Genomic DNA, 27,211 nt, shown 5'->3' with positions numbered 1-27,211 from the left:
AGCCTAGTGGGCTTCCATCTATGGGGTCGCACAGAGTCGGACACGACTGAAGCAACTTAGCAGTAGCAGCAATCATTCTATTTGGGGCTTCCCTGGTGGCTCAGTCAGTAAAGAATCTGCCTGTGATACCCGAGACCAAGGTTCAATCCCTGAGTCAGGAAGATCCCCTGGAGAAAGAAAGGGCAACCCACTCCAGTGTCTTGCCTAGAAAGTCCCATGGACAGAGGACCATGGCAGGCAACCGTCCATGGGGTCACAAAAGTTGGACATGACTTAGCAACTAAGCCACTACCACCAATGACTCTATCTGGGCTTCCCTGATGGCTCAGTGGTAAAGAATTCACCTGCAATGCAGGACACGTGGGTTTGATCCCTGGGTTGGGAAGATCCCCTGGAAGAGGAAATGGCAACCCACTCTGGTATTCTTGCCTAGAGAATCCCATGGACAGAGGAGCCTGGTGGGCTACGGTACATTGAGCCGAAAAAAATTGGGCACTACTGACCATATGAATAACTCTGTTTATTTGATCATGTGTACTGAGGTTGGGGCTTCCCTGGTGGCTCAGATGTAAAGAATCTGCCTGTAATGTGGGAGACCTGGATTGAATCTCTGGGTAGGGAAAATCCCCTAAAGAAGGGAATGGTTACCCTCTCCACTATTCTTGCCTGGAGAATTCCGTGGACAGAGGAGCCTGACAAGCTAGAGTCCATATCGTCACAAAGAATCAGACATGACTGACTTAACATTTTTTCACACTTTTCACTGAGGTAAAAGATTATGTGGGACCCTCAGAAAGCATATAACAGTTTGGTAAGTGAGAGGTAAAGAAGACTTTCTGAAGTAGACAATGCCCCATCCAGAAGATAGGAAGATTTAAATGCAGGAATGGGATCCAAGAATATATACAAAGGTCCTGAGGAGGAAGAGACAGGGACACTCTGAGTGACCTAAATAGAGCCAGCGTGGCCGCAGTGTCACACTGTTGCATTTGTCCTTTGTTTCTAATTCTTATTAATATGCCTGTACATTGTGAAAAAAATTGCCAAAATTTTAAGTCAGTGAAATCAGTGGGAAATAACAGTGATTTAAACTATTTTTGTGGAAAAAGGATATAACTTGACATGGGTTGCCATGTAATTTAGTGTTTTCAACACAACATATACTTTAAAAAATATTGACTTGTATTACTTTTGAAAATACGTGTTTTTCAAAAGGCAAGGGGCCAGGACAAGAGACAGGTAAATGTCTTCTCCTAGCAGCCATACCCTGCAGGGCCTTATAGACCATTTTTATTTGAAGAACGATGGGAAGCCTAAATGAAAGGATTAATGTGATTGAATTTGCTTGTGTGTGTGTGTGTGTTTTAAATTCATTCTGGAGGCAGTGGGAGTGGGGGGCAACTTGAAAGGCGCAAGCAAGAATAGAGCCAAGGGAGACTAGGTTGTAGTCTTAGGTTAGGAGGCTCATGGACTAGACCAGGGAGAAGTTGATGGTGGTGAACACCAGAGATGGAGAGAAGGGGGGCAGTCTGACAGATGGTAACAGCGGAAAATTGAAGGAGACTGTGATGAGTTGCACTTGATAGGGAGGAGGAGGAGCAGTGAATCCAGGATGACTTAGATTTGAGTCTTAAAAATAATGAGAAAGGAAGAGTGAATTCGTTGGGGAAGAGAATGAGCTTGGTACTGAATACAGTGTTTCAGGTACTTAAGAAACATCTGTATGGTGAAAGAAAGGAGACTGAAGATACTACATTTCGTACTCTTCATAGGAGAAAGGTTAGCTGTTTTAGTAGGTTTTATGTGTTGGTATGTTTGTTTTGCATGTATAAACATGAACTGCTAAAAAACTGTGGTGAAATACACATAATATAAAATTTATTATCTTACTCATTATAAAGGATGATCGAGGAGTGTTAAGTGTATTCACATTGTTGTGTAGCCAATCTCCACAACTTTCTCATCTTGCAAAACTGACTTATTAAATATTAACTCCTCATTCTCCCCTTGCCCCAGCCCTGGCAGCCACCATTCTGTTTTGTGTTTCCATAAATTTGACTACTCTAGATAGCTTGTGTAAGTGAAATCATAACAGTATTTGCTTTCTTGTGGCTGGCTTAGTTCATTAGCATACTGCCATCAAGATTCATCTGTGTTGTAGAATGTATCGAAATTACCTTTTTAAGACTGAATAACATTCTAATGTATGTATACACCACATTTTATTTGTGCATTCATCTGTCAGTGGACACTTGGGTTACTTCCACCTAGTGGCTATTGTGAATAATGCTGCTATGAACAATGGTGTGTGAATATCTCTTTGAGATCCTATTTTCACCCAGAAATGGAATTTCTGGATCATATGGTAATTTGGTGTTTAATATTTTGAGGAACTATTCTGTTTTCCATGACAACTGCACCATTTTACATTTCCAGAAACAATGCACAAGGATACTGTAGTAGTATTTTTTTGTCTTTTAAATTATTCATTTATTTTTGGTATGCTAGGTCTTTGTTGCTGTGCATGGGCTTTCTCTAGTTGCAGCAAGCAGGGGCTGCTCTTTATTGTGATGCACAGGCTTCTCAATGTAGTGGCTTTTTTTGTTGCAGAGCACAGGTCTAGGGCGCTTGGGCTCAGTGTAGTTGTGATGCACAGGCTTAGTTGCTCTGTGGCGGGTGGAGTCTTCCTGGACCAGGGATCAAACCCACGTACCCTCCATTGGTAGATGGGTTCCTTTCCCACTGGACCACCAGAAAAGTCCAGTAGTATTTCTTTTTAAGGCAGTCTGGGATCAAGGGGTTATAAAGAATCCATACACCTGCCAGTGCAGGAGATGTGCTTCAATCCCTGGGTCAGGAAAATCCTCTGGAGAAGGAAATTGCAACCCACTCCAATATTCCCAGTATTTTTGGGAAATCCTATGGACACAGGAACCTGGCAGGTTACAGTCCATGGGGTTGCAAAGAGTCAGGCATGACTTACTGACTGAACAACAACGAAGGTGGTCTCTCTTCAGGGCCTGGGCATTTTTGAATTGATGGAATATTCCCCATGCTAAACCTAATGTGTTTCTTCCTCTTCAGTGTTCTGATAGCCCAGCCTGGAGAGGCTGGAGATCATCTGTTTTCACACAGCTCTTCTCTTACTGCACTGAGTCATGCTTTTCCAGCAGTTCAGCTGCACTGCAGCAGGGATTTTGGCAGTGCTTCATGGAGGGGCTGGGATTGAAACCTACCCCGCTGACAAAGGTTGTCTAGTCAAAGCTATGGTTTTTCCAGTAGTCATGTACAGATGTGAGAGTTGAACCGTAAAGAAGGTTGAGTGCTGAAGAATTGAGGCTTTTGAACTGTGGTGTTGGAGAAGACTCTCTTGAGAGTCCCTTGGACTGCAAGGAGATCAAACCAGTCAATCCTAAAGGAAATCAACCCCGAATATTCATTGGAAGGACTGATGCTGAAGCTGAAGCTCCAATACTTTGGCCAGCTGATGCAAAGAGCTGACTCATTGGAAAAGACCTAATGCTGGTAAGGATTAAAGGCAAAGGAGAGGATGAGATGGTTAGATAGCATAACGAACTCAATGAACATGAATTTGAGCAAGCTCTGGGAGACAGTGAAGGACAGGGAAGCCTCGCATGCTGTAGTCCATGGGGTCACAAAGAGTCGGACACGACATAGTGACTAAAGAACAGGACCTGCTTTAGTGATTTTCTGGTATTCAAATCCAGGGTTCATTTACTGCTACTATGGGAATTTCCACTTCCAGGACCTGCAGGTAGAAGAGGAATATGTAGCTGGCTTTCCTCACTGAAAATATGACCTATCCTTACAAAGTTCTCACTTCCAGACTTTTCTGAGATGCTCTTCTCTCTGCTGCTCTCAGTCTGCCCATCTGTACCCCATGCCAACCTTATGGCATAGCTTGAGTCACCTCACTGTCCCTGAGAAGCCTTCTTTACCTTGAAGGCTTGAGGAGGTGGCCTGTACTTTGTTGCTCTTCACTCCCAGAGCCTTACTCCTGCACCCCTGCACCTCTTTCCCACTCCAGTCTATGTCGATGCTAATGTCCTAGCCTGCAACTGAAGGCTCCTTGATCCCTCTGCCCAGTTGCTGACTTCACCTCGTGCTTCCCAGAGAGCTGAAAGTCATGGCCTAGAAGGGCCTAGGCTTCCCTGACAGAATCTGCCTGTTGTGTTCCCAGCCTGCTGAGGAGATATGCCCCACCTCCCTGTCTTCTGAGAAACCATGTGCTGTCTACCCGCTCTCATGTCGCCTCAGGTTTCTCTAGCCACTCTTGCATAGGACTCCCTGCATCAGGTCACCAAAGGTGCTGCTGCATGTGGCTTCCTAGGGCAGATCTCTGTTGTCTCTGGCGTGGGTCCTTTGAATTTGATGTGTACTTTAATAAGCAGCCAGGTGTTTTTCAGGGTAGAAGACCTCTATATTGTTTTCCACCATCCCTACCCACAAGGGCTGTATCAGATCTCAACTACTATATTCAAATCTCCCCAGCCTAACAGAAAATAAAGTTCCCTATTCAAAAAACCAACAAATCCCTTTTCACCTCACCAAGGGTCTGGAAACTGCCATCTATATTCACTTCCATTTTCTCTCTTCCCACCAACCACTCACTCAGATAACCATGATGGTGTGATCACTCACCTAGAGCCAGACATCCTGGAATGTGAAGTCAAGTGGGGCTTAGGAAGCATCACTATGAACAAAGCTAGTGGAGGTGATGGATTCCCAGTTGAGCTATTTCAAATCCTAAAAGACGATGCTGTGAAAGTGCTACACTCAATATGCCAGCAAATCTGGAAAACTCAGCAGTGGCCACAGGACTGGAAAAGGCCAGTTTTCATTCCAATCCCTAAGAAAGGCAATGCCAAAGAATGCTCAAACTACCACACAATTATATTCATCTCACATGCCTGTAAAGTAATGCTCAAAATTCTCTAAGCCAGGCTTCAGCAGTATGTGAATTGTGAACTTGCAGATGTTCAAGCTGGTTTTAGAAAAGGCAGAGGAACCAGAGATCAAATTGCCAACATCCACTGGATCATAGAAAAAGGAAGAGAGTTCCAGAAAAACATCTATTTCTGCTTTATTGACTATGCCAAAGCCTTTGACTGTGTGGATCACCACAAACTGTGGAAAATTCTGAAAGAGATGGGAATACCAGATCACCTGACCTGCCTCTTGAGAAATCTGTATGCAGGTCAGGAAGCAACAGTTAGAACTGGACATGGAGCAGCAGACTGGTTCCAAATAGGAAAAGGAGTACATCAAGGCTGTATATTGTCACCCTGCTTATTTAACTTATATGCAGACTACATCATGAGAAACGCTGGGCTAGATGAAGCACAAGCTGGAATCATGATTGCCAGGAGAAATATCAATAACCTCAGATGTGCAGATGATACCATCCTTATGGCAGAAACTGAAGAATTAAAGAGCCTCTTGATGAAAGTGAAAGAGGAGAGTGAAAAAGTTGGTCTAAAATTCAACATTCAGAAAACTAAGATCATGGCATCCAGCCCCATCACTTCATGGCAGTTAGATGGGGAAACAGTGGAAACAGTGGCAGACTTTATTTTTTGGGGCTCCAAAATCACTGCAGATGGTGACTGCAGCCATGAAATTAAAAGACGCTTAAACTCCTTGGCAGGAAAATTATGACCAACCTAGACAGCATATTAAAAAGCAGAGACATTACTTTGCCAACAAAGGTCCATCTAGTCAAGGCTATGGTTTTTCCAGTAGTCATATATGTATGTGAGAGTTGGACTATAAAGAAAGCTGATTGCTGAAGAATTGATGCTTTTGAACTGCGATGTTAGAGGAGACTCCTGAGAGTCCCTTGGACTGCAAGGAGATCAAGCTAGTCCATCCTAAAAGAAATCAGTCCTGAATATTCATTGGAAAGACTGATGCTGAAACTCCAGTACTTTGGCCACGTGATGCAAAGAACTGACTCGTTGGAAAAGTCCCTGATGCTGGAAAAGATTAAAAGCAGGAGGAGAAGGGGACAACAGAGGATGAGATGGTTGGATGGCATCACTAACTTGATGGACATGAGTTTGAGTAAGCTCATGGAGTTGGTGATGGACAGGGAAGCCTGGCATGCTTGGGGTTGCAAAAAGTCGGACACGACTGAGTGACTGAACTGTGTGGTGTTCATGCTGCATCACAGCTATGGGCCATTGTATCAGGTTGTCTGCTACGAGGGAAGGGAATTTGAGATTGAGAAGTGTTCTGAGGCTGACGGCTTCATCTTCTGCCATATATTCGTGTTTCCCCCTTGAGACAAGCAAGTGGTCTGTGGAATGTGACACTGGTAATATTTCTATGATTCTGGTTAGGAGATACCATACAGTGACTAAATAGGGGAAGTTTAACATAAAGAACTATTAAACTATGATAGCAAAGTAGCTATAAGATAAAACTGTCCTTTCCTGGGGGCTGAGGATAAAGGAAGGAAAAGTTGGAAGGGGGGTGCCCTCCCCAAACAAGGTTCCGACCTTGCTGGAGAAGATATAGTTGCAGCTCATTGAATGGTGGTAGAGTTGCTGGTGTGCTGGGTTGGAGCTGGTCCACAGCCACTGGATAAGCAGGAGGCAGCCCTCTTGGGCCTAGATAGGGTGCAGGTGATCCATAGCTGGTGGCCAGGCTTATGGCCTTGCACAGGGAGCACCAGGCTGAGCAGGACACCTAGAGCATGCAATATCTTGTGAAGAGAACCACAGGAAGGTAGATGGCCAGTCCAGGCCAAGGTTGTGAGGGATTGTGTGCTCTGGGTGCGTGGTTGGGTCAGAGTGTCCCCAGATACCCTCATGCCCACACTGCTGACTGATCTTGCACCTGCTGGAAACAGCCAAAGACTCCCTTCCTCCTACAAAGACCCTTTTCTACAGGACCAACTACTGAGAAAGCTTAACATCTGGCTCGCTGTGGAGCACATATTGAAGGTTGAATTTGGCTCTGGGAGGTAATAAATTGATAACTAGCAGGATCCTTTCTCTGGCCAATCAGCTTCAACGAGCACCCTCTACACGCTTTTCAACTCCCTCACTATAACCGAAGAGCTCTGTATTTCTGCTTCACAGGATACTACCATCCTTCTTATAAGTATACTACTCTTTCCCCAAATGAGGAGACACACGTCTTAAGTCATTGTATCAATCACTATATTAGTTACTTCTCGAATGAATTACAGTATTACTGGATATTTTGTTACCTAAAAATTGAATTTAAAAATTAACCTTCAATAATTTGTGTATAAAATAAAAGTGGCAAGGAGAGAACATAATGGCTAGTGTATGCATATAAACACAAGCACATAACAAGCACAGAGAAAATGCACGAAGTGGCTGCAGTCTTCATTTCTGTAGCTGTTCACAAGATCATAGTTAATACCTATGGCTTCCTTCTTAACTGCCCATCACGTATTTCCTTTGCCCTCAGCCAGAACCTTCACTGCTCTGTTCTTTACATAGCGAAGTGACCCGAACCTGTCATTCTGCTTTTTTTTGATTGCTGAGGTTTTTCATGAACGTTTCCCGTTAGACATGGAAGTACCAAGAGGTGCCCCAGAAGATCCCTGGGTTTTAGACAAAGTCCTCCTTGCCTCCATTATGTAGTAGCAACTTGATTTCCCCTGGGCCCTCAGGATAATTACTTCAGCCAGTGGATTAACCCCATTTTCTTGCCTGTTGCTTCAGTGGCATGCTGCTGCTGCGTCGCTTCAGTCGTGTCTGACTCTGTGCGACCCCATAGACGGCAGCCCACCAGGCTCCGCCATCCCTGGGATTCTCCAGGCAAGAACACTGGAGTGGGTTGCCATTTCCATCTCCAGTGCATGAAAGTGAAAAGTGAAAGTGAAGTTGCTCAGTTGTGTCCGACTCTTCGTGACCCTATGGACTGTAGCCTACCAGGCCCCTCCGTCCATGGGATTTTCCAGGCAAGAGTACTGGAGTGGGGTGCCGTTGCCTTCTCCACTTCAGTGGCATAAGAAGACCCAAATGGCAAGGTAGCACTCTTACCTTCCAGTTCAGTGAATCCAATGTTTTTATCCTCTGGTGGAAACATTCTTCCCTTGGCGACTAAGCTATACAAATCAGTAGGTCTCAAAGTTAGTGAAACTGGAAGCAATATTTTAAAATTTTATTTAAAAAAAATTGTAGCTACCCAGGGTGCTCATTGCTGTGTGCAGGCTTTCTCTAGTTGTGGTGCACAGGCTCAGTAGTTGAGGCTCTCAGTCTCTCTAGAGTGTGGGCTCAGTAGTTGTGGTGCACGGGCTTAGTTGCCTCATGGAATGTGGAATCATCGAGGACCAGGGATCGAACCCATGTTCCCTTCATGGAGGGGGCAGAGTCTTAACCACTGGACCACCAGGGAAGTCCTAGAAGCAGTATTTTAATAAGAGAGTCACTAGGTTTGTAATAGTGAGAGGAGCCACTCCCACTTCACCCCTTGACTCCCAGTCCTGCATATTGTCTGTCGAGTTAATCCCATGTAATGGTCTTTGATGCAAAGCCTAGACTTGCATCCTGTAAGACAGAGCCCTATATTTTTAGGTTACTGTCTCCTAGTTGGTCCCATAACTGAGTCATCAGTACATTTAGACCAGCCACTTCTGGGTAATGGGATGTAAGGTAAGGCTAGTTGATTCCATGTACCTAAGCCCACTGCTGCACTTCCTTTGCTATGCAATGAGATCCTTGATTAATTGCAAGGCTTGGCAGACTGCTGCCATGGTAGATGAGACTTTCCTTAAGTACATAGATGGTGGAAGTTTGCTAGTGCAAAGGCATTACAGGTAAAGACAAATTTACATTAAGAATATGTATTCCAATGAAGATAGATCTTTGTCTCCTCCATGATGGAAGAAGTCCAGTGTAATCGACTTGTAGGCTTCTCCCCCAGGAACAGTGCCATATTGGGGCCACGTATTGATCTCTGCTCTTAGCTGATTACTCAGCTGGTAAAGAATCCACCTGCAATGCGGGAGCCCTGGGTTCGATCCCTGGGTTGGGATGATCCCCTGGAGAAGGGAAAGGCTACCCACTCCAGTATTCTGGCCTGGAGAATTCCATGGACTATACAGTCCATGGGGTCCGTAAGAGTTGGACACGACTGAGCTTCTTTGACTTAGCTGATAACCACTCAGCAGGGATGTTAGCCAGGTCAGCCACGGAGAGGGAGGCTCCCAAGACATCTGCCTGAAGTGAGGTCATCACAGGCTTTTCAAGCAGAGGAAGGCTAGTCTCCTCAACACAGGAGGGCAAGCTGCTTCCACTGCTGAGGAAGACCCATGATGACTTGGGGGGTTCAAGATTGTCAGCTTCCTCTGGGTCTAACCAGTTATCTTCCTTCCATGTTTCAGGATTCCTTTCTCTCCTAATTAGTGCCTTCACTTTCACATGAGAGATGGTGTGCTGGGGAATTTAACTGTTATTGTTTAACAACCCATACAATTAAACTGTCTTTGATTCTCAGCAGTAACAGCTGTGTGAGTACAAGAAATAAGAGATTCTTTGAGGCTGTTATAGAAGCTTTCTGCTTCTCAGACCATGACTTGAGCTGAAAGTTAATGGACCTAACCTTGTCATTTCCTTTTTGAAAATGTTCAAATGCACTCAAAATAACTCATCCACACCATGGCCCTTATAATCATCATTACTGCCATACAATCAAGCACAGAAGTCATTCCCAAAGCATGTGTTTGACTTGGCATTTCGCCATATTGAACTGCAGGTTTGACTAATTGTGATGCTGCTGCATGCAGTGGGTTACTTTACTAGCATCCGTTCTCATCAGTAGGGAACACAGCACTGCACCCAAGCCTAAGCACATGACCATACCAATCCTCAAATCCCATCTTTAGAGTCAGAAAGATCCCCTGGAGAAGGAAGTGGCAACCTACTCCAGTATTCCCGCCTGGAAAGTCCCATGGACAGGGGAGCCTGGCGGGCTACAGTCCATGGGGTTGCAAGAGTCAGACACGACTTAGCAGCTAAACTGCCACCACTACCACTCCTGGGGCCACTCCCTGTATCAGTTAGTCTGGGTCCACTGAGGAGATGTAAACTGGGAAATTTTAATAAATATAAGGGATTATTATACTGTGATAAAGATTAACTATAAGATGTGAGAAAAGTTTATATGGTAGCTTAGGACTAAGGGAGAGTACTCAAGGAACAACAAACGTGGGAAGGAGGCCCTTCCCCAGCTGAACCCCAGCGAAAATGCAGTTGCAGGCCATCCAGGCCAGAGCTTCCCTGATAGCTCATTTGGTAAAGAATCCACCTGCAATGCAGGAGACCCCAGTTCAATTCCTGGGTCAGGAAGGTTGTCTGGAGAAGGGATAGGCTACCCAGTCAGTATTCTTGGGCTTCCCTTGTGGCTCAGCTGGTAAGGAATCCACCTGCAATGTGGGAGACCTGGGTTTGATCCCTGGGTTGGAAGATCCCTGGAGAAAAGAAAGGCTACCCACTCCAGTATTCTGGCCTGGAGGATTCCATGGACTGTATAGTCTATCGGGTCGCAAAGAGTCAGACATGACTGAGTGACTTTCACTTTTCACTTCACTGGGCCAGAGCTGGTCCACAGTTGATTGGCAAGCAAGAAGCAGCCCTCTGGGTTTCAGAGGGTAGCGGGGCACAGGAGAACTACAACTAGGGATCAGTGGTGTGGGCATGTAGAGAGTTGGGGAGCTGATGCTCGTAGCCTGGAGCATACAGTATCTGTAAGGCAAGCCACAACTAGTGACTTGGGTGCATGGTTATGCAGAGAGGATCAGTGGAAATGCTCCAGGGCACGGGCAGGGGAGCCAGTGGCCAGGCATCGTGGCATGCAGAGGAAGTAGGCCCTGGTGGAGGCAAGAAGCCAGAAATGCTGTGTCTGTCCAGGGAGTCAGTCTGGGCAAGCCTTGGAGGTTGCTGCATGGCGGAGTCAGAGCATTGCCAGATGTCCTCACATCCTGGCTGCTAGCCAGCTGCCCGGTTGGAATCAACAGGAGAGCCTGTTCCTCATGTAGTGTTCCTCCAGCGCCCTCTGCTGAGAAGCCTCAACATCATGCTCATTGTGAAGGAGAAATGCTTAGAAGAAATACCATCTGTTACCACAGAACACATGGAAGGGAGCTGAGCGTCAGTGAACTGATAACTGGCGTGCTGCTGCTGCTGCTGCTAAGTCGCTTCAGTCGTGTTCGACTCTGTGTGACCCCATAGGCGGCAGCCCACCAGGCTCCTCTGTCCATGGGATTCTCCAGGCAAGAACACTGGAGTGGGTTGCCACTTCCTCCTCCAATGCATGAAAGTGAAAAGTCAAAGTGAAGTCGCTCAGTCGTGTCTGACTCTTAGCAACCCCATAGACTGCAGCCTACCAGGCTCCTCCGTCCATGGGATTTTCCAGGCAAGAGTACTGGAGTGGGGTGCTATTTAAATATCTATCTTTCCATCAGATTTCATCTAAGGATTTTAGTACCAAAATGTCAGAAGAAATGCATATGTGGTATAAAAGTTCAAATAAATAACAAAAGTATATGAGTAAAGCAGTGAAAAATCTGCCTGCCACTGCAGGAGATGTGGGTTTGATTCCTGGGTTGAAAAGATACCTGAAGAAGGAAATGGCAACCCACTCTAGTATTCTAGCCTGGAAAACTCTATAGACAGAAGAGCCTGGTGGACTATAGTCCCTGGGGTCGCAGAGTCAGACATGACCTAGTGATAAAGACCAGATATGTGGAAAATTCTGAAAGAGATGGGAATACCAGACCACCTGACCTGCCTCTTGAGAAACCTGTATGCAGGTCAGGAAGCAACAGTTAGAACTGGACATGGAACAGCAGACTGGTTCCAAATAGGAAAAGGAGTACGTCAAGGCTGTATATTGTCACCCTGCCTATTTAATTTATATGCAGAGTACATCATGAGAAACGCTGGGCTGGAGGAAGCACAAGCTGGAATCAAGATTGCCGGGAGAAGTATCAATAACCTCAGATATGCAGATGACACCACCCTTATGGCAGAAAGTGAAGAGAAACTAAAAAGCCTCTTGATGAAAGTGAAAGTGGAGGGTGAAAAAGTTGGCTTAAAGATCAACATTGAGAAAACTAAGATCATGGCATCTGGTCCCATCACTTCATGGGAAATAGATGGGGAAACAGTGTCAGACTTTATTTTTTGGGGCTCCAGAATCACTGCAGATGGTGATTGCAGCCATGAAATTAAAAGACGCTTACTCCTTGGAAGGAAAGTTACAACAAACCTGGATAGCATATTAAAAAGCAGAGGCATTACTTTGCCAACAAAGGTCCGTCTAGTCAAGGCTATGGTTTTCCAGTGGTCATGTATGGATGTGAGAGTTGGACTGTAAAGAAAGCTGAATGCCAAAGAATTGATACTTTTGAACTGTGGTGTTGGAGAAGACTCTTGAGAATCCCTTGGACTGCAAGGAGATCCAACCAGTCAATCCTAAAGGAGATCAGTCCTGGGTGTTCATTGAAAGGACTGATGCTGAAGCTGAAACTCCAGTACTTAGGCCACCTCATGCGAAGAGTTGACTCACTGGAAAAGACCCTGATGCTGGCAGGGATTGGGGGCAGGAGGAGAAGGGGATGACAGAGGATGAGATGGCTGGATGGCATCACCGACTCGATGGACATGAGTTTGAGTGAACGCCGGGAGTTGGTGATGAACAGGGAGGCCTGGCATGCTACAGTTCATGGGGTTGCAGAGAGTTGGACACAACTGAGCAACTTAACTGAACTGAACTGATAGCCTGTATAGCCAAATTGTCCGTCTCCTTGTTCCCCTCCCCCATTTACCACCTTCTCCAGAGGTAGCCACTGTCTCTCCACACTGGCTTAGTGTGGAGGCCTATGAGAGTTTTTCTTTGTATTGACACACATACACGTGAGTATATGTAAATATGCCTGTAAAAATGTGTGCTCACTTTTTTATTGCATAAGTGGATTCATGTGGTTCATACTACATTGTATTGTATCTTTTTTTAATATATTTTCAAGGTCACTTCATGTCAGTATACACGGTCACTTTGTTAATGGGCACAAAATATTCCCCAGAATGGGCATACAATAGTTTATTTAACCAGTCTCGTTTGAATGGGCATTTAAGGAGATTTTTTTCCAGGATTTGTTTTTTTGGAACTATTTTAAACAGTGCTGCAGTGTATTCATACTGTTGTGTACTTGTGCAAGTAGTTTCATAGGTTAGATGTTTGAAAAGAAATTGCTAAGTTAGAGTGTGTACACATTTAAAAGTTGGATACATAGTGCTTCATTTTCTTCCATAAGGGTGAACCATTTTACACTCCCAATATGTGAGAAAGTTTTCATTTTTACCACACCTTCAGCAATATTGCATGTTATTTATTAACCTCTTAAGTTTTGCTATTCAGATGCCCAAAACATCAAAATAACTTTTAAATTCATGTTTACCTAGTTGTTAAGTATGTCTGTTCATATCCTTCAATTATTTTTCTGTTGTGTTGTTTCTGTTGATTTGTAAAGGAGCTCTTTACATGTTCTCCATAATAACTCTTTGTTAAAAATTTTCTCACTGTGGTCACTTGACTTTTATGTATTAATTTTTATGGAGTGCTCATTTTATTTAATCTGTGTTCATTTCAAAGTGAAAGTGAAAGTTTCTCAGTCGTGTCTGACTCTTTGCGACCCCATGGACTATATAGTCCATGGAATTCTCCAGGCTAGAATATTGGAGTGGGTAGCCTTTCCCTTCTCTAAGGGGATCTTCCCAACCCAGGGATCGAACCCGGTCTCCCATATTGCAGGTGGATTCTTTACCAGCTGAGCCACAAGGAAAGTGTGTGTATTAATTTTTAACATATATATGTTAAAAGTCCATGTTATAAACTCTATCAGTCTTTTCCTTTGTAATTTCTGGGGTTTGTGTCTTGTGCTAAAAGAATTTTCCATAGTTCATATTATGAAAATATCAGCTTTTATAGTCTCAAGTTTTTTATGTTTCATTTTAACATATTTTCACATAGTTATGATACAACCGTTGATCATTTTTCTTTTCATTTTTATTTTACAATTAATTAGAGCCTTTTGTATTTTAAAGAACAGCAATCCTTTTTCACATGTGTTACATTTTTTTCATTTTTTTCCCCCTTCTCATAGTTTGTCTTCCTAGTTTGCTTTTGATAGATTTCTTTAGCATATAAATTTTTTTTGGCTGTGCCACATGGCATGTGGGATCTTAATTCCCCCACAAGGGCTGAATTGTGGAGTCTTAACCACTGAACTGCCAGGGAAGTCCCTATAAAAATTTTTTAATGTTAATTATTTTAATAGCTATGACTGTAGTTTAAAAGCTCAGTCTCATTCCCATCTCTTCTCTTCTTCAACTGATTGCACCCCTCACCTGCAAGTAACTACTGTTATTAATTCTTAGAACCTTTTCCAGAGTCTCTTTTTTCAAGTAGAAGTAAGCATAAATATGTATTGTTTTTACACCTTTTACATACAAGTATACAGAAGGTCTTAATTTTTATTTAGAAGCACTTGTTATTTCTCTTAGTGACTTCCAGACTTTATATCATGTTCATGGAATTTTTTCCTATTTTGAGATTGTAAAAATAAACAAGATTTGTTCTGATATGGCTTTATTTTTTAACATTTAAATCTTGAATTTCATCTAGAAAATTTTATTACAGAGATTAAGTAATGAAATAGCATTTATTGTGATTCTTCCTATATGGCCCATTGTCTCATTGCAAGTATCAGTTTGCCCCAGTTTGAAATGCCATCTTTATCATTGGGATGAAAAGGCTCCTTCAGTGTTTCCTGTAAGATGGTGCTAGTAGCACTTAGTTGTCTTTAACTTCATTTGAAATAAGTTTGTTAGATTGTATTGTGACAGCTGTCATATCAGCGTGCATTTTTTAAAAAAAACTTACCAAAATTGGTGAATTTCTGTGTAACCATTTTAATACTGATCATGGAAGAAAAAGCAACATTTTCAGCACATTATGCTTTATTATTTCAAGAAAAGTATGAATGCATCTGAAACACACAAAAAAAGGTTTGTACAACATATGGAAATGGTGCTGTGATTGATTGAACATATCAAAAAGTAGTTTGTGAAATTTTGTGCTGGAGATTTCTCACTGGATGATGCTCCATGGTCCAGTAGACCAGTTGAAGTTGATGGCAATCAAATCAAGACATTCATTGAGAATAATCAATGTTATACCACGAGGGAGATAGCCAACATATTCAAAATACCCAAATCAAACATTGAAAACCATTTGCATCAGCTTGGTTATGTTTTGTTTTGACTGCATTGGGTCTTGGTTGTGTTTCATTGCATCATATTGGATCTTGTGTTGTGATGCATGGACTCTCTCATTTGGTTCTCAGGCTCAGTTCCTCTGTGGCATGTGGGATCTTAGTTCCCTGACCAGGGATCAAACCTGTGTCCCCTGCATTGCAAGGCGGATTCTTAACCACTGGACCACCAGGGAAGTCCCCAGCTTGGTTACATTAATTGCTTTAATGTTGGGGTTCCCGTAAGTTTAGTGAACAAAAACCTTCTTGACTGAAGAAAAATCTTCTTGCCCATATTTCCACATCTACTGAAATTTAATGAAAATGTTCCGTTTTAAAAACAAATTGTGACAGATGATGAAAATTGGATACTGTGTAATGATGTGGAACAGAAGTGATCATGAGGCAACCGAAATTAACCACCACCAACTATACCAAAGACTGGTCTTCATCTAAAGAAGGTGATGTTGTGTATTTGGTGGATTGGAAGGGAGTCCTTTATTACAAGTTCCTTCCAGAAAAATGATTTAATTCCAAGTACTGCTCCCAGTTAGACCAACTGTACTCTAACAGAAAGCATCTGGAATTAGTCAGTAGGAAACACATAATCTTCTATCAGGATAACACAAGACCATGTATTTCTTTGATGACCAGGCAAAAACTGTTACAACTTGGCGGGAAGTTCTGAGGCATCCACTGTATTCAGCAGACATTGCACCTTTGGATGTCCATTTATTTTGATCTTTACAGAATTCTCTTAGTGGGAAAAAATTTCAATTCCCTGGAAGATAAAGGTCACCTGGAACAGTTCTTTAGTCAAAGAGATAAGTTTTGGGAAGAACTTCCCTGTTGGTACAGTGGATAAGAGTCCTCCTGCCAGTGTAGGAGACACGAGTTCGATCCCTGTTCTGGGCAGATCCCACATGCCTTGGAGCAGCCAAACCTGTGTGCCACAACTACAGAGCCCACTCTCTCCGGCCTGCGAGCCACAAATTACTGAGCCCCTGTGCTGCAGCTACTGAAGCCTGCTCGCCTAGAACTAGTGCTCCCCGGGACAAGAGAAGCCCACCGCAAGAAAAACCCAGGCACTGCAGCAAAGAGTAGCCCCTGCTCACTGCAGCTGGAGAAAGCACACATGTAGCAACGAAGACCTAGCACTGCCAAAAATAAATAAATACATTTTTAAAGTTTTGGGAAGATGAAATTATGAAGTTACCTGAAAAATGAGAGAAGGTAGTGGAACAAAATGGTAAATACGTTGTTCAATAAAGTTGTTGGTGAAATTGAAAATTGTGTCTTTTACTTTTACTTAAAAAGCCAAAGGAACATTTTGGCCAACTCAGTACAACCTCTGTCTAGTCTCAGGTCTTTCTCTGGACTGTCTTCTCTTCCATTGATCTGTTTGCTTATTCCTGTGCGAAAACAAATTTTAATTAACTTTAGCTTTTAAATGTATTTGGTATCTGATGTATTTCTGTTTTCATATTTTCAAATATTCTTAAATATTTTCTCTTTCAGAAGATCTTCCTCCTCCACCACCCAAATGAACTATCGAATCAGTTTGTGCTGCCCTAACCATCAAAAAGTTGGGCTGATTTTTATTGGAATTCTTACCCGTCTATAGATCCTTTAGAATATTTCCCCATGTCTTCTCTATCCTTGAGTAAAGAAATTTGATTTTGCTAAAAATTTTATTAGGCTTACTCTTAAATATCTAATAGTTTTACTGATATCACAATTAGGATCTTTTTAAAAGTTATATTTCTAATTAGTTCTTGCTATGGTATAACTGCCTCTCTGGTGGCTCAGAGGTTAAAGCATCTGCCTGGAATGCGGGAGACCTGGGTTCGATCCCTGGGTCAGGAAGATCCCCCTGGAGAAGGAAAATGGCAACCCACTCCAGTACTCTTGCCTGGAGAATCCCATGGAGGGAGGAGCCTGGTAGGCTACAGTCCATGGGGTCGCAAAGAGTCGGACACAACTGAGCGACTTCACTTCATGGTATAGAAAACTCATTGGTATAGAAAATATATTGATTTTTGTTCATTATTTACTGAGCTCTTTGTTTCATAGACTGCTTTGGATTTTCTAAGTAGCTAGTCTGATCATTTGGATTGATAAATAGTAGCAGTCTCTTTCTTTCTTCAAAATGGAAGCCTGTTTTTTTTTTCCTCTTAAATTATTTTGGCTAGAATACCATTTTTCTCTTGAATTATTTTGGCTAGAATTCCAAGAAGAATGTCAATAGAGATAATGGAGCCTCTCTCACCTTCTGAGATGACCCCACTCTCTGTCTGTGGAGTATGTTGCTTTTTAAATAAATCCGATTCTCACCTATCCTAAAAAAAAGAGAGAGACGATGGCATCTTCCTGGTCTTTAATGGGAAGGCTCCTGAAATGATCCTAGCTAAAATACTTGCTTCTGGAACTTTGTCTTCTCTTGTATTCTGGAGGAGTGTCCACTCCTCTGTACCCTTTTCCCCACCTCCAACCATCAAATTATGGCATTCCTCAAGCCTCCTACTCTGTCTTCTCATGCAGCACATGTCTTGGTGATCCATATGCGCTTCAGATTGCAGTCATCTTGTGGCAGTTTGTAATTTCAGTTACCTTCTCTGAGTCAAGCTTTCACAGATTGGCATCTGTAGCCCACGACTCTCCTAGCTCTGGGCTCACTAAGGAGCTCCTCTTGGATTTCTTTCAGGCAGTGTTCACTCAGTACCTCTAAAATTGAGTTCATTATCAACAGGCTGGAGCCCTGGGTATAAGGCCCATAGCCAGATTCAGTGTTAAGAACCAGAAATAGAAGAAAGGCTGCCTAAGCTGAGAGGACCTCCTGCAGGGTCTTATTTTCTGCCAATGGAGACCCAAGCCAACCACCTCACCCTAGTCCCACCTCACTCTGTGCTCTACGTAGTGGCCACATAGTCTGCCCTCCCAACACCCTCTGCTTCCTCGCCTGCTGTCCCTAGGATGTCCCTCACAGTTTCTAGTCATCACCCTCCTCCTTTCCCGAGGGGACCTGTGCAGGACAGTTGGAAGCATTAGGGAGCTCCTCTGGTGCGCACTCCATGTGGATGCAGGGTCATGACGAGGCTGATATCTGCTTGTCTCTGTGTGGGCAGGAAATATGAGCTGTATAGCATGGACTGGGACCTGAAGGAGGAACTGAGGGACTGCCTAGTGGCTGCTGCACCCTATGGGGGGCCCATTGGTAAGTCACCCCTCTGCCACTGCATGCTTAGGGACTGTGGGATGAACTCAGGGTCCTTGTTTCCTGGGGGCCTTGCTGTTGAGGGGTTCTTGCTGGCCTATGCTACCCACCCCCACCCCACCTTACTGAGATGTTTTAATTGTGGTTCTCGTGAGGCCTGCCACATGTGGTGTGGGCCTTCAGAACTAGTTCATAGGCCTGCTTGGCATGGAGTGGGCCTGGGCAACTAGGACAGAAGGTTTCTGCTCAAACCACAGCACTGCTGAGGAACCCCTGGCGGAAGGAGAAGCCCGCCAGTGCCAGGCCGGTTCTCGAGATCTACTCAGCTTCCGGGGTGCCTCTGGCCAGTCTCTTGGTGAGCTCCCTGCCTTCCCTGGGGCTGAGGGCTTTACAGGATTCTGCATCCTGAGGACAGCCTCTGGAGCCTCTCTCTCATCTGCAGTGGAAGAGTGGGCCCGTGGTGTCCCTGGGCTGGTCAGCTGAGGAGGAGCTGCTCTGCGTGCAGGAAGACGGAGTTGTGCTGGTTTACGGGCTGCATGGTGACTTCCGGAGACACTTCAGCATGGGCAATGTAGGGGGCCCTGGGGGCTGGGGAAAAGGGATGGAGTCTGGGACTCTCTCACTCCCTCAACCCACGACCCCTCTCTCCAGGAGGTGCTCCAGAACCGGGTTCTGGATGCCCGGATCTTCCATACTGAGTTTGGTTCTGGGGTGGCCATCCTCACAGGAGCTCACCGCTTCACCCTCAGTGCCAACGTGGGTGACCTCAAACTCCGCCGGATGCCAGAGGTGCCAGGTGAGCCTTGACACCCCTGGAGCAGCATTCACTGCCCACAAATGTGCCTCCTGTCCATGGGACCATCAGAGGCAGAAACTGGACTTTGGGCAGTCTAAGGTTGTCCTTTTCCACGACCATAGGTCTGCAGAGTGCACCCTCATGCTGGACCACAGTGTGCCAGGACCGAGTGGCGCACATTCTCCTGGCTGTAGGACCTGATCTTTACCTCCTAGACCATGCAGCCTGCTCTGCGGTGGTGAGGAGCCTGGGTTGGGAGTGAACCGGAGGGACTGTAGAAGCCAGTGGGAGATCCTGAAAAGTCAGTCTGTCTGGTGTTCCCCTTGGCCCTGCCCCAGACACCCCCTGGCCTGGCCCCAGGAGTGAGCAGCTTCCTGCAGATGGCTGTCTCCTTCACCTACAGACACCTGGCGCTCTTCACAGACACAGGCTACATCTGGATGGGGACAGCATCTCTCAAGGTATAAGGCACATCTCTCAGGGCACTGTGCCTTGTCTAGGAAAGATGTGTGGGGCAAAGGGGAAGGACTTTTCAGCCAGACTGGTGATGGCTGGGATAGGGCCATGACATTCCCTGCACTCTTTCAGGAGAAGCTGTGTGAGTTCAACTGCAACATCCGGGCCCCCCCGAAGCAGATGGTCTGGTAAGGATGGGGGAGGGGTGTTGTTCTCACGGGAGTGGACATGCACATAGCCTTGCCTCCTGGGACACATTGATTCATCCTGTCTACTGACCAGAGCAAGCAGAGCTTGAATCTTGTCTTCCCTGCTAGTGCACATTTGAGGGAAACCCCAGTTCCCGGTGGGCCCCAGGTGTGCCAGGAAGCTGATGGGCCCAGGGAGAGAGAGAAGCAAATAAGTCAGCCAGAGAAGTAAGATGAAGGGCAGCAAGCCTGTGCGGAGTTCCCCAAGGCAAAGTGATACAGACAGTGATGTGAGAGACATGACTGTGGGCCAGGCATCCTGTGTATTAATCCCAGATGTGTGTGTGTGTGCACACAGGTGTAGCCGTCCGCGCAGCAAGGAGAGGGCTGTTGTGGTGGCCTGGGAGAGGCGGCTAATGGTGGTGGGCGATGCCCCTGAGAGCATCCAGTATCCTTGGAGGGCTGCCAGGGGTTAGGGGAGGGTGGCCTGCCCCGCCCCATCCCTGGTTACTCTTAGGAACCTTGACCACGCTCAGGTTCGTGCTAGATGAGGACTCCTACCTGGTGCCTGAGTTGGACGGGGTCCGAGTCTTCTCCCGCAGTACCCACGAGTTCCTGCATGAGGTTCCAGGTGAGGCCCTCGTAAAAGCTCTGAGTGACCAGGACAGGGGCTCCTCAACACCACAGCTGCCGGACTAGTGCCCCAAAGCAGAATCAGGGCACTGAGGCAGGGCTGAGGGTTTCCTGACGCTCCCTGTCTCCCACTTACCATTTTCCTCCCCTAGTGGCCAGTGAGGAGATCTTTAAAATAGCCTCGATGGCCCCTGGAGCGCTGTTGTTGGAGGCTCAGAAGGAGTATGAGGTAAAGCCCTGGGCCTCTCCCGGGGCCCCAAGCCACTCGCCTTCCCCTTCCACTAATTGACCCAGCCCCTGTTTCTGCAGCCAAGTGCTACCTTTAAAGATGGGGGTTCAGGCAGGACATGGGCTGGGCCGGGCTGGGGTAGAGAGAGCTGGCTCAGTTGCACTGAAGGGACTTGGTGTCTTCTGTATGGTGATAGGGAGGGGCAGGGAACCCTTGCAGTCTAGTCACAAATCAGGGCTCTATCGAGAGATCTCAGGGCTTCATAGGCAACTGCGCTGATTGGGGGTGTGTGTGAATACCTCGGGTGGTGGGGCTGAGGGGATTTGGGCTCCGGCCTCTGCAACCTTCCAGACCTGCCACCACAGCCCAGTGGGTTGGGAGCCAGGCATAGAGGTGTTCTCGGTCATGACGCACTGTCCCTGGCACTTTCCCTCCACCCCAGAAAGAGAGCCAGAAGGCGGATGAGTACCTGCGGGAGATCCAGGAGCTGGGGCAGCTGCCCCAGGCTGTGCAGCAGTGCATCGAGGCTGCAGGACACGAGCACTGGCCAGATATGCAGAAGAGTCTGCTCAGGGTTGGCCTGGATGGCAGGGCTGGAGGGAGGGCAGGGTTTGGCTGGCAGAGGGGAAAGCCCTCCATTACTCTCTGGCTCTTTTTAGGCGGCCTCCTTCGGAAAGTGTTTCCTGGACAGATTTCCACCTGACAGCTTTGTGCGCATGTGTCAGGACCTTCGTGTACTCAATGCTATTCGGGACTATCACATCGGAATCCCCCTCACCTATAGCCAGTATCCTCAAGTGTGCTGACAGAGTGTTTACTTCCAGGGGTGGAAGGGCAAGGGGATGGAGATGCCACCTAAAGGTCCTTGGCAAATAGGACTTATCTCCCAGCTGGATCCTTAACAAAATGAAATACAGATACAAGCAGCTCACTATCCAGGTGTTGCTAGACAGGTACAGCTAGCCCAAGGGTGCTGGGCGGAGGGCTGTAGGTGGGCAGACATTACAGTCCTTGCTCTGCTCTTCTGGTCACTGCTTGTGATCCATTTGCTTGGGATCAGGGAGGCTGGGGTTACAGGGTCGGGCCACTCTGTCCTCTTTCTACCCTACTTTATCCCTTGTTCCCTTTATCTCCCTTGTCTGCCAGGCTTGTGTTGCGAAGGCTTTACCCCCTGGCCATTCAGATATGTGAGTACCTGCGGCTTCCTGAAGTGCAGGGCGTCAGCAGAATCCTGGCCCACTGGGCCTGCTACAAGGTGAGGATATAGAACGGAGTCCAAGGGCAATTCAGGGTTTACAGGCCAAGGTGAGGTGTAGAAAAGATGTGTAGAGCTGAAAGAGTGGGTCTTGATCAAGGCAGTGGGGGTCGGGTTTAAGGGGTGAGAGCCAGATTGGTGACATTCCTTCCCTCTCCAGGTACAACAGAAGGATGTGTCTGACGAGGATGTTGCTCGGGCCATTAATCAGAAGCTGGGGGACACGCCTGGTGTCTCCTACTCTGACATTGCTGCACGAGCCTATGGCTGTGGCCGCACGGAGCTGGCCATCAAGGTGTGGGTGCTTAGCCCTCCCTGGATGCTCTGATGTGGGTGTTAGAGGCCCCCAGGCCAGCTCCTTCTCTCTGTGCCTTCCTCCTCGTCCCACAGCTGCTGGAATATGAGCCACGCTCTGGGGAGCAAGTTCCCCTTCTCCTGAAGATGAAGAGGAGCAAACTGGCACTAAGCAAGGCCATCGAGAGTGGGGATACTGATCTGGGTGAGCAGGGTTTGGGTGAGGACGAGGCTGGGGACCCTGGGCTCAGTAAGGGGCTGGGCTGAATCCCCACCCCACCTTATCGTCCCGCAGTGTTCACAGTGCTGCTGCACCTGAAGAATGAGCTGAACCGAGGAGATTTTTTCATGACACTTCGGAACCAGCCTATGGCCTTAAGTTTGTACCGACAGGTGTGTGCAGGGGCAGGGTGGGGTGGAGCCTGAGGAGCCCCCGAGTTGGCCTTGCTGACTGCCCACCTGCTGTCCCCAGTTCTGTAAGCATCAGGAGCTGGAGACACTGAAGGACCTTTACAACCAGGATGACAACCACCAGGAGCTGGGCAGCTTCCACATCCGAGCCAGCTACGCTGCAGAGGAGGTCTGAGGGCCACAGGGCAGGTGGGGCCCACAAACTGGGCCATTGGTCTGGCTTCTCCAGGAGTCTAGGCCTTGAATGTGTCACACACCCCATTTGGTCCTCATTGTGGAGGGAGAGCTTGAGAAGATGTGAGGCACATGAGTTGGTCCCAGAGGAGCTAGTCATTCCCATTAGGAATACCAGCACAGTGCTCCCAGCAGGAAGAGCTGGCACTGGTGACCCTAGGCACAAGGATTGGGGAGAAAACTGCAGCATGAGTGGTGACGGCCGAGGTTCTCTGTGCTATGAGCTCCCTTTTGGCCTTTGCAGCGAATTGAGGGGCGAGTTGCAGCTCTACAGACGGCAGCCGACGCCTTCTACAAGGCCAAAAATGAGTTTGCAGCCAAGGTTTGGCCCGTTCTTCTCTAAACCTCTTCTCCTCACTTCCCAGTCTTCCTTCCTTGTCCCTCTCATCCCTGTCCCACCACATCCCTGTTCCCAGGCTACAGAGGATCAGATGCGGCTCCTACGGCTGCAGCGACGCCTAGAAGATGAGCTGGGGGGCCAGTTCTTAGACCTGTCTCTACATGACACGGTCACCACCCTCATTCTCAGTGGCCAAAACAAGCGTGCGGAGCAGCTGGCACGTGACTTTCGCATCCCTGACAAGAGGTAGATGAGGGCCTGATCTGCATGTAGGTCCTGGGACCCCCTGCCCCTCCTGCAATGCCTCCATGCCCAGCTTTCCCACAGGCTCTGGTGGCTGAAGTTGACTGCCCTGGCAGATTTGGAAGACTGGGAGGAGCTAGAGAAGTTTTCTAAGAGCAAGAAATCACCCATTGGCTACCTGGTGAGGTGGGGACCTCCCTCTAGCCCATCTCCAGTGAGGCAATGCTGAGGAGATGGCCAGGCTCCAGTGGTCTGTTCACACATCTGCTCAGCTATCCTACAGAACTGGTGGGCACATTTCGGAGTCAGGCACAGGGGAGGACAGGCCCAAGTCCGCCTGCAGATGCTGGAGGAAAGGAGACTGAGCTGCTTTTCCCCAAGGAGGGCCATAGGGGACACCAGTGTCTGAAGGAAAGTCCTGTTGGTGGGGAGGAAGGGGAGAGTACATTTGCAAAGCAGTGGAGGATGTTGAGTTGTTTGTTTTCTGTGGCAGGCAGTTCAGAGGTGTGGTAGGTTGGTCAAATAAGGGCAGCTATAAACTGCCCAAAACTCAGGCCCTGGGAAGGCGGGAAATGCCTGCTGTGAGGGGTAACGGTAGATGATGGCGTGGATGCATAGAAATAATTGATCTCAAAGCTCTAATAGAGCTTGGGGTAGGTGGTTTTCACCCAAAGAATTTTGAGATCACAACTGTTGTATGGGTGTGGGATAGGAATTGGGGGGATTATACAGACAGAAGGGTATATAAGATACATTGGGATAATGTAGCCACTTGGCTTTACTCATGGACAGAGGAGCTTTGAGAGCTATGGTCCATAGGGTCGCAAAGAATCAGACACAACTGATGTGACTTGACACACAGGCTTTGCTCATAAGAGAGAACAGGAGGGCTTTGCCTGATGTCTTTCTATCCTCTTCTCCTAAGCCCTTTGTGGAGATCTGCATGAAGCAACACAATAAATATGAGGCCAAGAAGTATGCTTCCCGTGTGGGTCCTGAGCAGAAGGTCAAGGCCTTGCTTCTTGTTGGGTGCGTCTGCTGAGAGCCCTGGGGTGCTGGGTGGCAGAGCCAGTGGGCTGATGAGAGGCACAATTTGTGCCCTTGGGCAGCTCAATACTTATCTCCCCTCCTACTCAAACTGCAGGGATGTGGCTCAGGCTGCGGACGTTGCTATTGAACACCGGAATGAGGCGGAGATGAGCCTCGTATTGTCCCACTGCACTGGAGCCACAGATGGGGCCACAGCCGACAAGATTCAACGGGCCCGGGCACAAGCCCAGAAGAAATGAGGAGCCTACCTGCTCATCTTCCTGAGCCCTGGACCTGTCAGAAGTGTCCCTGCTCATCTAGATCTTCCCACAGAGCAAAGCCCGAAAAGCTGGGGTTGGGGCCAGGGTTCTGGTTGTAAATAAAGTTGAAATATTTTGTAACAGCAGTCCCCAACTTTTTTGATACCAAGGAGTGGTTTTGTGGAAGACAGTTTTTCTACAGACTTGGGGTGAGGGGATGTTTTCATGATTCAAGCATATTACCTTTTCTTAAATTTATTTTTTGGCTTCACTGAGTCTTTATTGCTGTGCGTGGGCTTTCTCTAGTTGGCAGTGAGTGGGGGCTACTCTTCCTCGCAGTACTTGGCTTCTCATCGCGGTGGCTTCTCTCTGTGGAGCATGGGCTGTAGAGCAAGGGTTTCAGTAGTTGTGGCTCACGGGCTTAATTGCTCTGCAGAATGTGGGATCTTCCTGGACCAGGGATTGGACTTGTGTTCCCTGCATTGGCAGGCAGATCCTTAACCATTGGACCACCAGGGAAGTCCCTCAAATGAGTTGCATTTACTGTGCACTTTACTTCTAATCTAATGCCGCTTCTGATCTGACAGGAGGTACCTGGCCAGGAAGTTGGAGACCCCTGTTTTAGAGCACTTGTTTTATGCAGTGCAGTCTAAGCAAAAACAGCTTGGAGGCAGAACCATCCAGATATCTCAGCAGAACTTCATGTGTTTGATTGTGGGGGTCTGGAGAGAGAGCTTCCCCAGTGATATTCACAGACCCCGGTCTACAGTTACCAGGCAAAGTCCTCTCAAACTCACAGCCCCTAGGAAGATTATGGGACGTGATAGCACACGTGCTAAGCACCACACTGAAAGCATTACCCACACGTGCACACATGGTACAAGCTCAGCACTTTACCTTGCTTTCATTTTTTCTACAAGACAGTCCTATGAGAGAGGTAATACCGCCCCATTTTACAGAAGAGGATTGAGGACTGGGGAGCAACTAGATGGCAAGACTGGAATTTGAAACCATGTTGGACATTTGGAGATTTTAGAGCTTCTCCTTGGCTGTTGTGACAGAGGAAGGATGACTCAGCCGGACCTGAAACCGGGCCCTCTGAGCAGAGGGTCCTGAGGCAAGGCCCCTGGTTTGCCCTACAGTGAGGACTGGAGGACGGATGAGGAGCATGTGGCCATTGGGTTGGAGAGATCGAGAAGGAGACTTTGGAAACCCTGCCCACTGAATAGTGGTGAGCAATTCCTGAACGGTCACTGGACTGAAGAGAAAAAGAAGGGAATTCTCCCTTTGGCAATTCTGCCAAAGAAGAGCTGCAAACTGGAGACCCCTGGCTCCCCAGTTGGCTCAGTGGAGGCCTTCCCTACAGTCAGTGAGAATGCCTTCATGGCCCTCCAGGCTCCCTGCCTCTAGCCTCTGCACTCCAGTGCACTTTGGCTTCATACCCCAGCAGTGTTACCCAACACTGAGGGCATTACCTTTCTTCCTGTTGCTCTTATTAGTCTAGATGGAAGACGGAGGAAACCAAAGCCAAGAGAAGGCAGACCTCCCTGGAACTTTCGGCTTTTCCCTCTTTGACACCCCTAGGGCTGTGTTTAAAAATAGTGAGAGATTCAAGCTTGGCAAGATGTTTCTTTTTCCTCCCCTACCTGATTGTAAGTTTGTGAAAATCCCACATGCACGTGTACTAAGTTGCTTCAGTCATGTCCGACTCTTCACAACTCTGCGATCCTTTGGACTATAGCCTGCCAGGCTCCTCTGTTGGCATTCTTGGGGATATAAATCAAATTATAAAAGAATCATTTGTTATGCTCACCACTTAGAGAATTTGAACAGGATGAAACAGGATGGTTTGTCTGTTCCCCAATGTCTAGGGCATTAGCTGGAAGACTGAAAGGTTGGGGGTGACTTGACAGCTAGGAACTGGAATCTGAAGGCTTGGCAACTCACACGTCTGGCAATTGAAGCTAGTTGTTGACTGGAACCTTAGTTCTGTTAGCCAGAACACCTGCCTCAAACACCAGCAGCCAGGTCCCAAGGGCAGCATCCAAGAAGAGCCAGGTAGAGCTGTACTGCCTTCCCTAACATGGTTTTAGAAGTCATAGTATCATACCCGGAGAAGGGGATGGCACCCCACTCCAGTACTCTTGCCTGGAAAATCCCATGGATGGAGGAGCCTGGTAGGCTGCAGTCCATGGGGTCACGAAAAGTCGGACATGACTGAGCGACTTCCCTTTCACTTTTCACTTTCATGCATTGGAGAAGGAAATGGCAACCCACTCCAGTGTTCTTGCCTGGAGAATCCCAGGGACAGGG

The 27,211-nt window shown here is 46.9% G+C and overlaps 1 protein-coding gene across 6 annotated transcripts in view; it reads left to right on the top strand.

Annotated features, from left to right (window-relative positions):
* VPS16 (VPS16 core subunit of CORVET and HOPS complexes) overlaps nt 1–25,039 on the top strand; it is a 28,141-nt gene extending 3,102 nt beyond the window's left edge. The window contains exons 2-24 of one of the 6 annotated variants that reach the window (XR_011570100.1): nt 18,442–18,530; nt 18,788–18,885; nt 18,973–19,101; nt 19,182–19,326; nt 19,449–19,564; nt 19,665–19,787; nt 19,915–19,970; nt 20,329–20,418; nt 20,507–20,601; nt 20,756–20,832; nt 21,275–21,406; nt 21,492–21,619; nt 21,750–21,785; nt 21,979–22,087; nt 22,248–22,382; nt 22,478–22,586; nt 22,677–22,774; nt 22,854–22,961; nt 23,271–23,348; nt 23,443–23,612; nt 23,694–23,795; nt 24,535–24,638; nt 24,754–25,039. Coding sequence is in view for 2 of the 6 variants with exons in the window: in XM_019971968.2 (XP_019827527.2) it covers nt 18,442–18,530; nt 18,788–18,885; nt 18,973–19,101; nt 19,182–19,326; nt 19,449–19,564; nt 19,665–19,787; nt 19,915–19,970; nt 20,329–20,418; nt 20,507–20,601; nt 20,756–20,832; nt 21,275–21,406; nt 21,492–21,619; nt 21,750–21,785; nt 21,979–22,087; nt 22,248–22,382; nt 22,478–22,586; nt 22,677–22,774; nt 22,854–22,961; nt 23,271–23,348; nt 23,443–23,612; nt 23,694–23,790; nt 24,535–24,638; nt 24,754–24,898 (2,467 nt within the window). In the remaining 4 variants the exon portion in view is untranslated. The other 5 variants (XM_019971968.2, XR_011570103.1, XR_011570101.1 and 2 more) reach the window with 5 other exon arrangements.
* Nucleotides 25,040–27,211: the final 2,172 nt, after the last annotated feature.

The sequence above is a fragment of the Bos indicus genome, chromosome 13, assembly GCF_029378745.1.
Source record: "Bos indicus isolate NIAB-ARS_2022 breed Sahiwal x Tharparkar chromosome 13, NIAB-ARS_B.indTharparkar_mat_pri_1.0, whole genome shotgun sequence".
Lineage (NCBI taxonomy): Eukaryota > Metazoa > Chordata > Mammalia > Artiodactyla > Bovidae > Bos > Bos indicus.
This window is presented reverse-complemented; position numbering and strand designations above follow the sequence as displayed.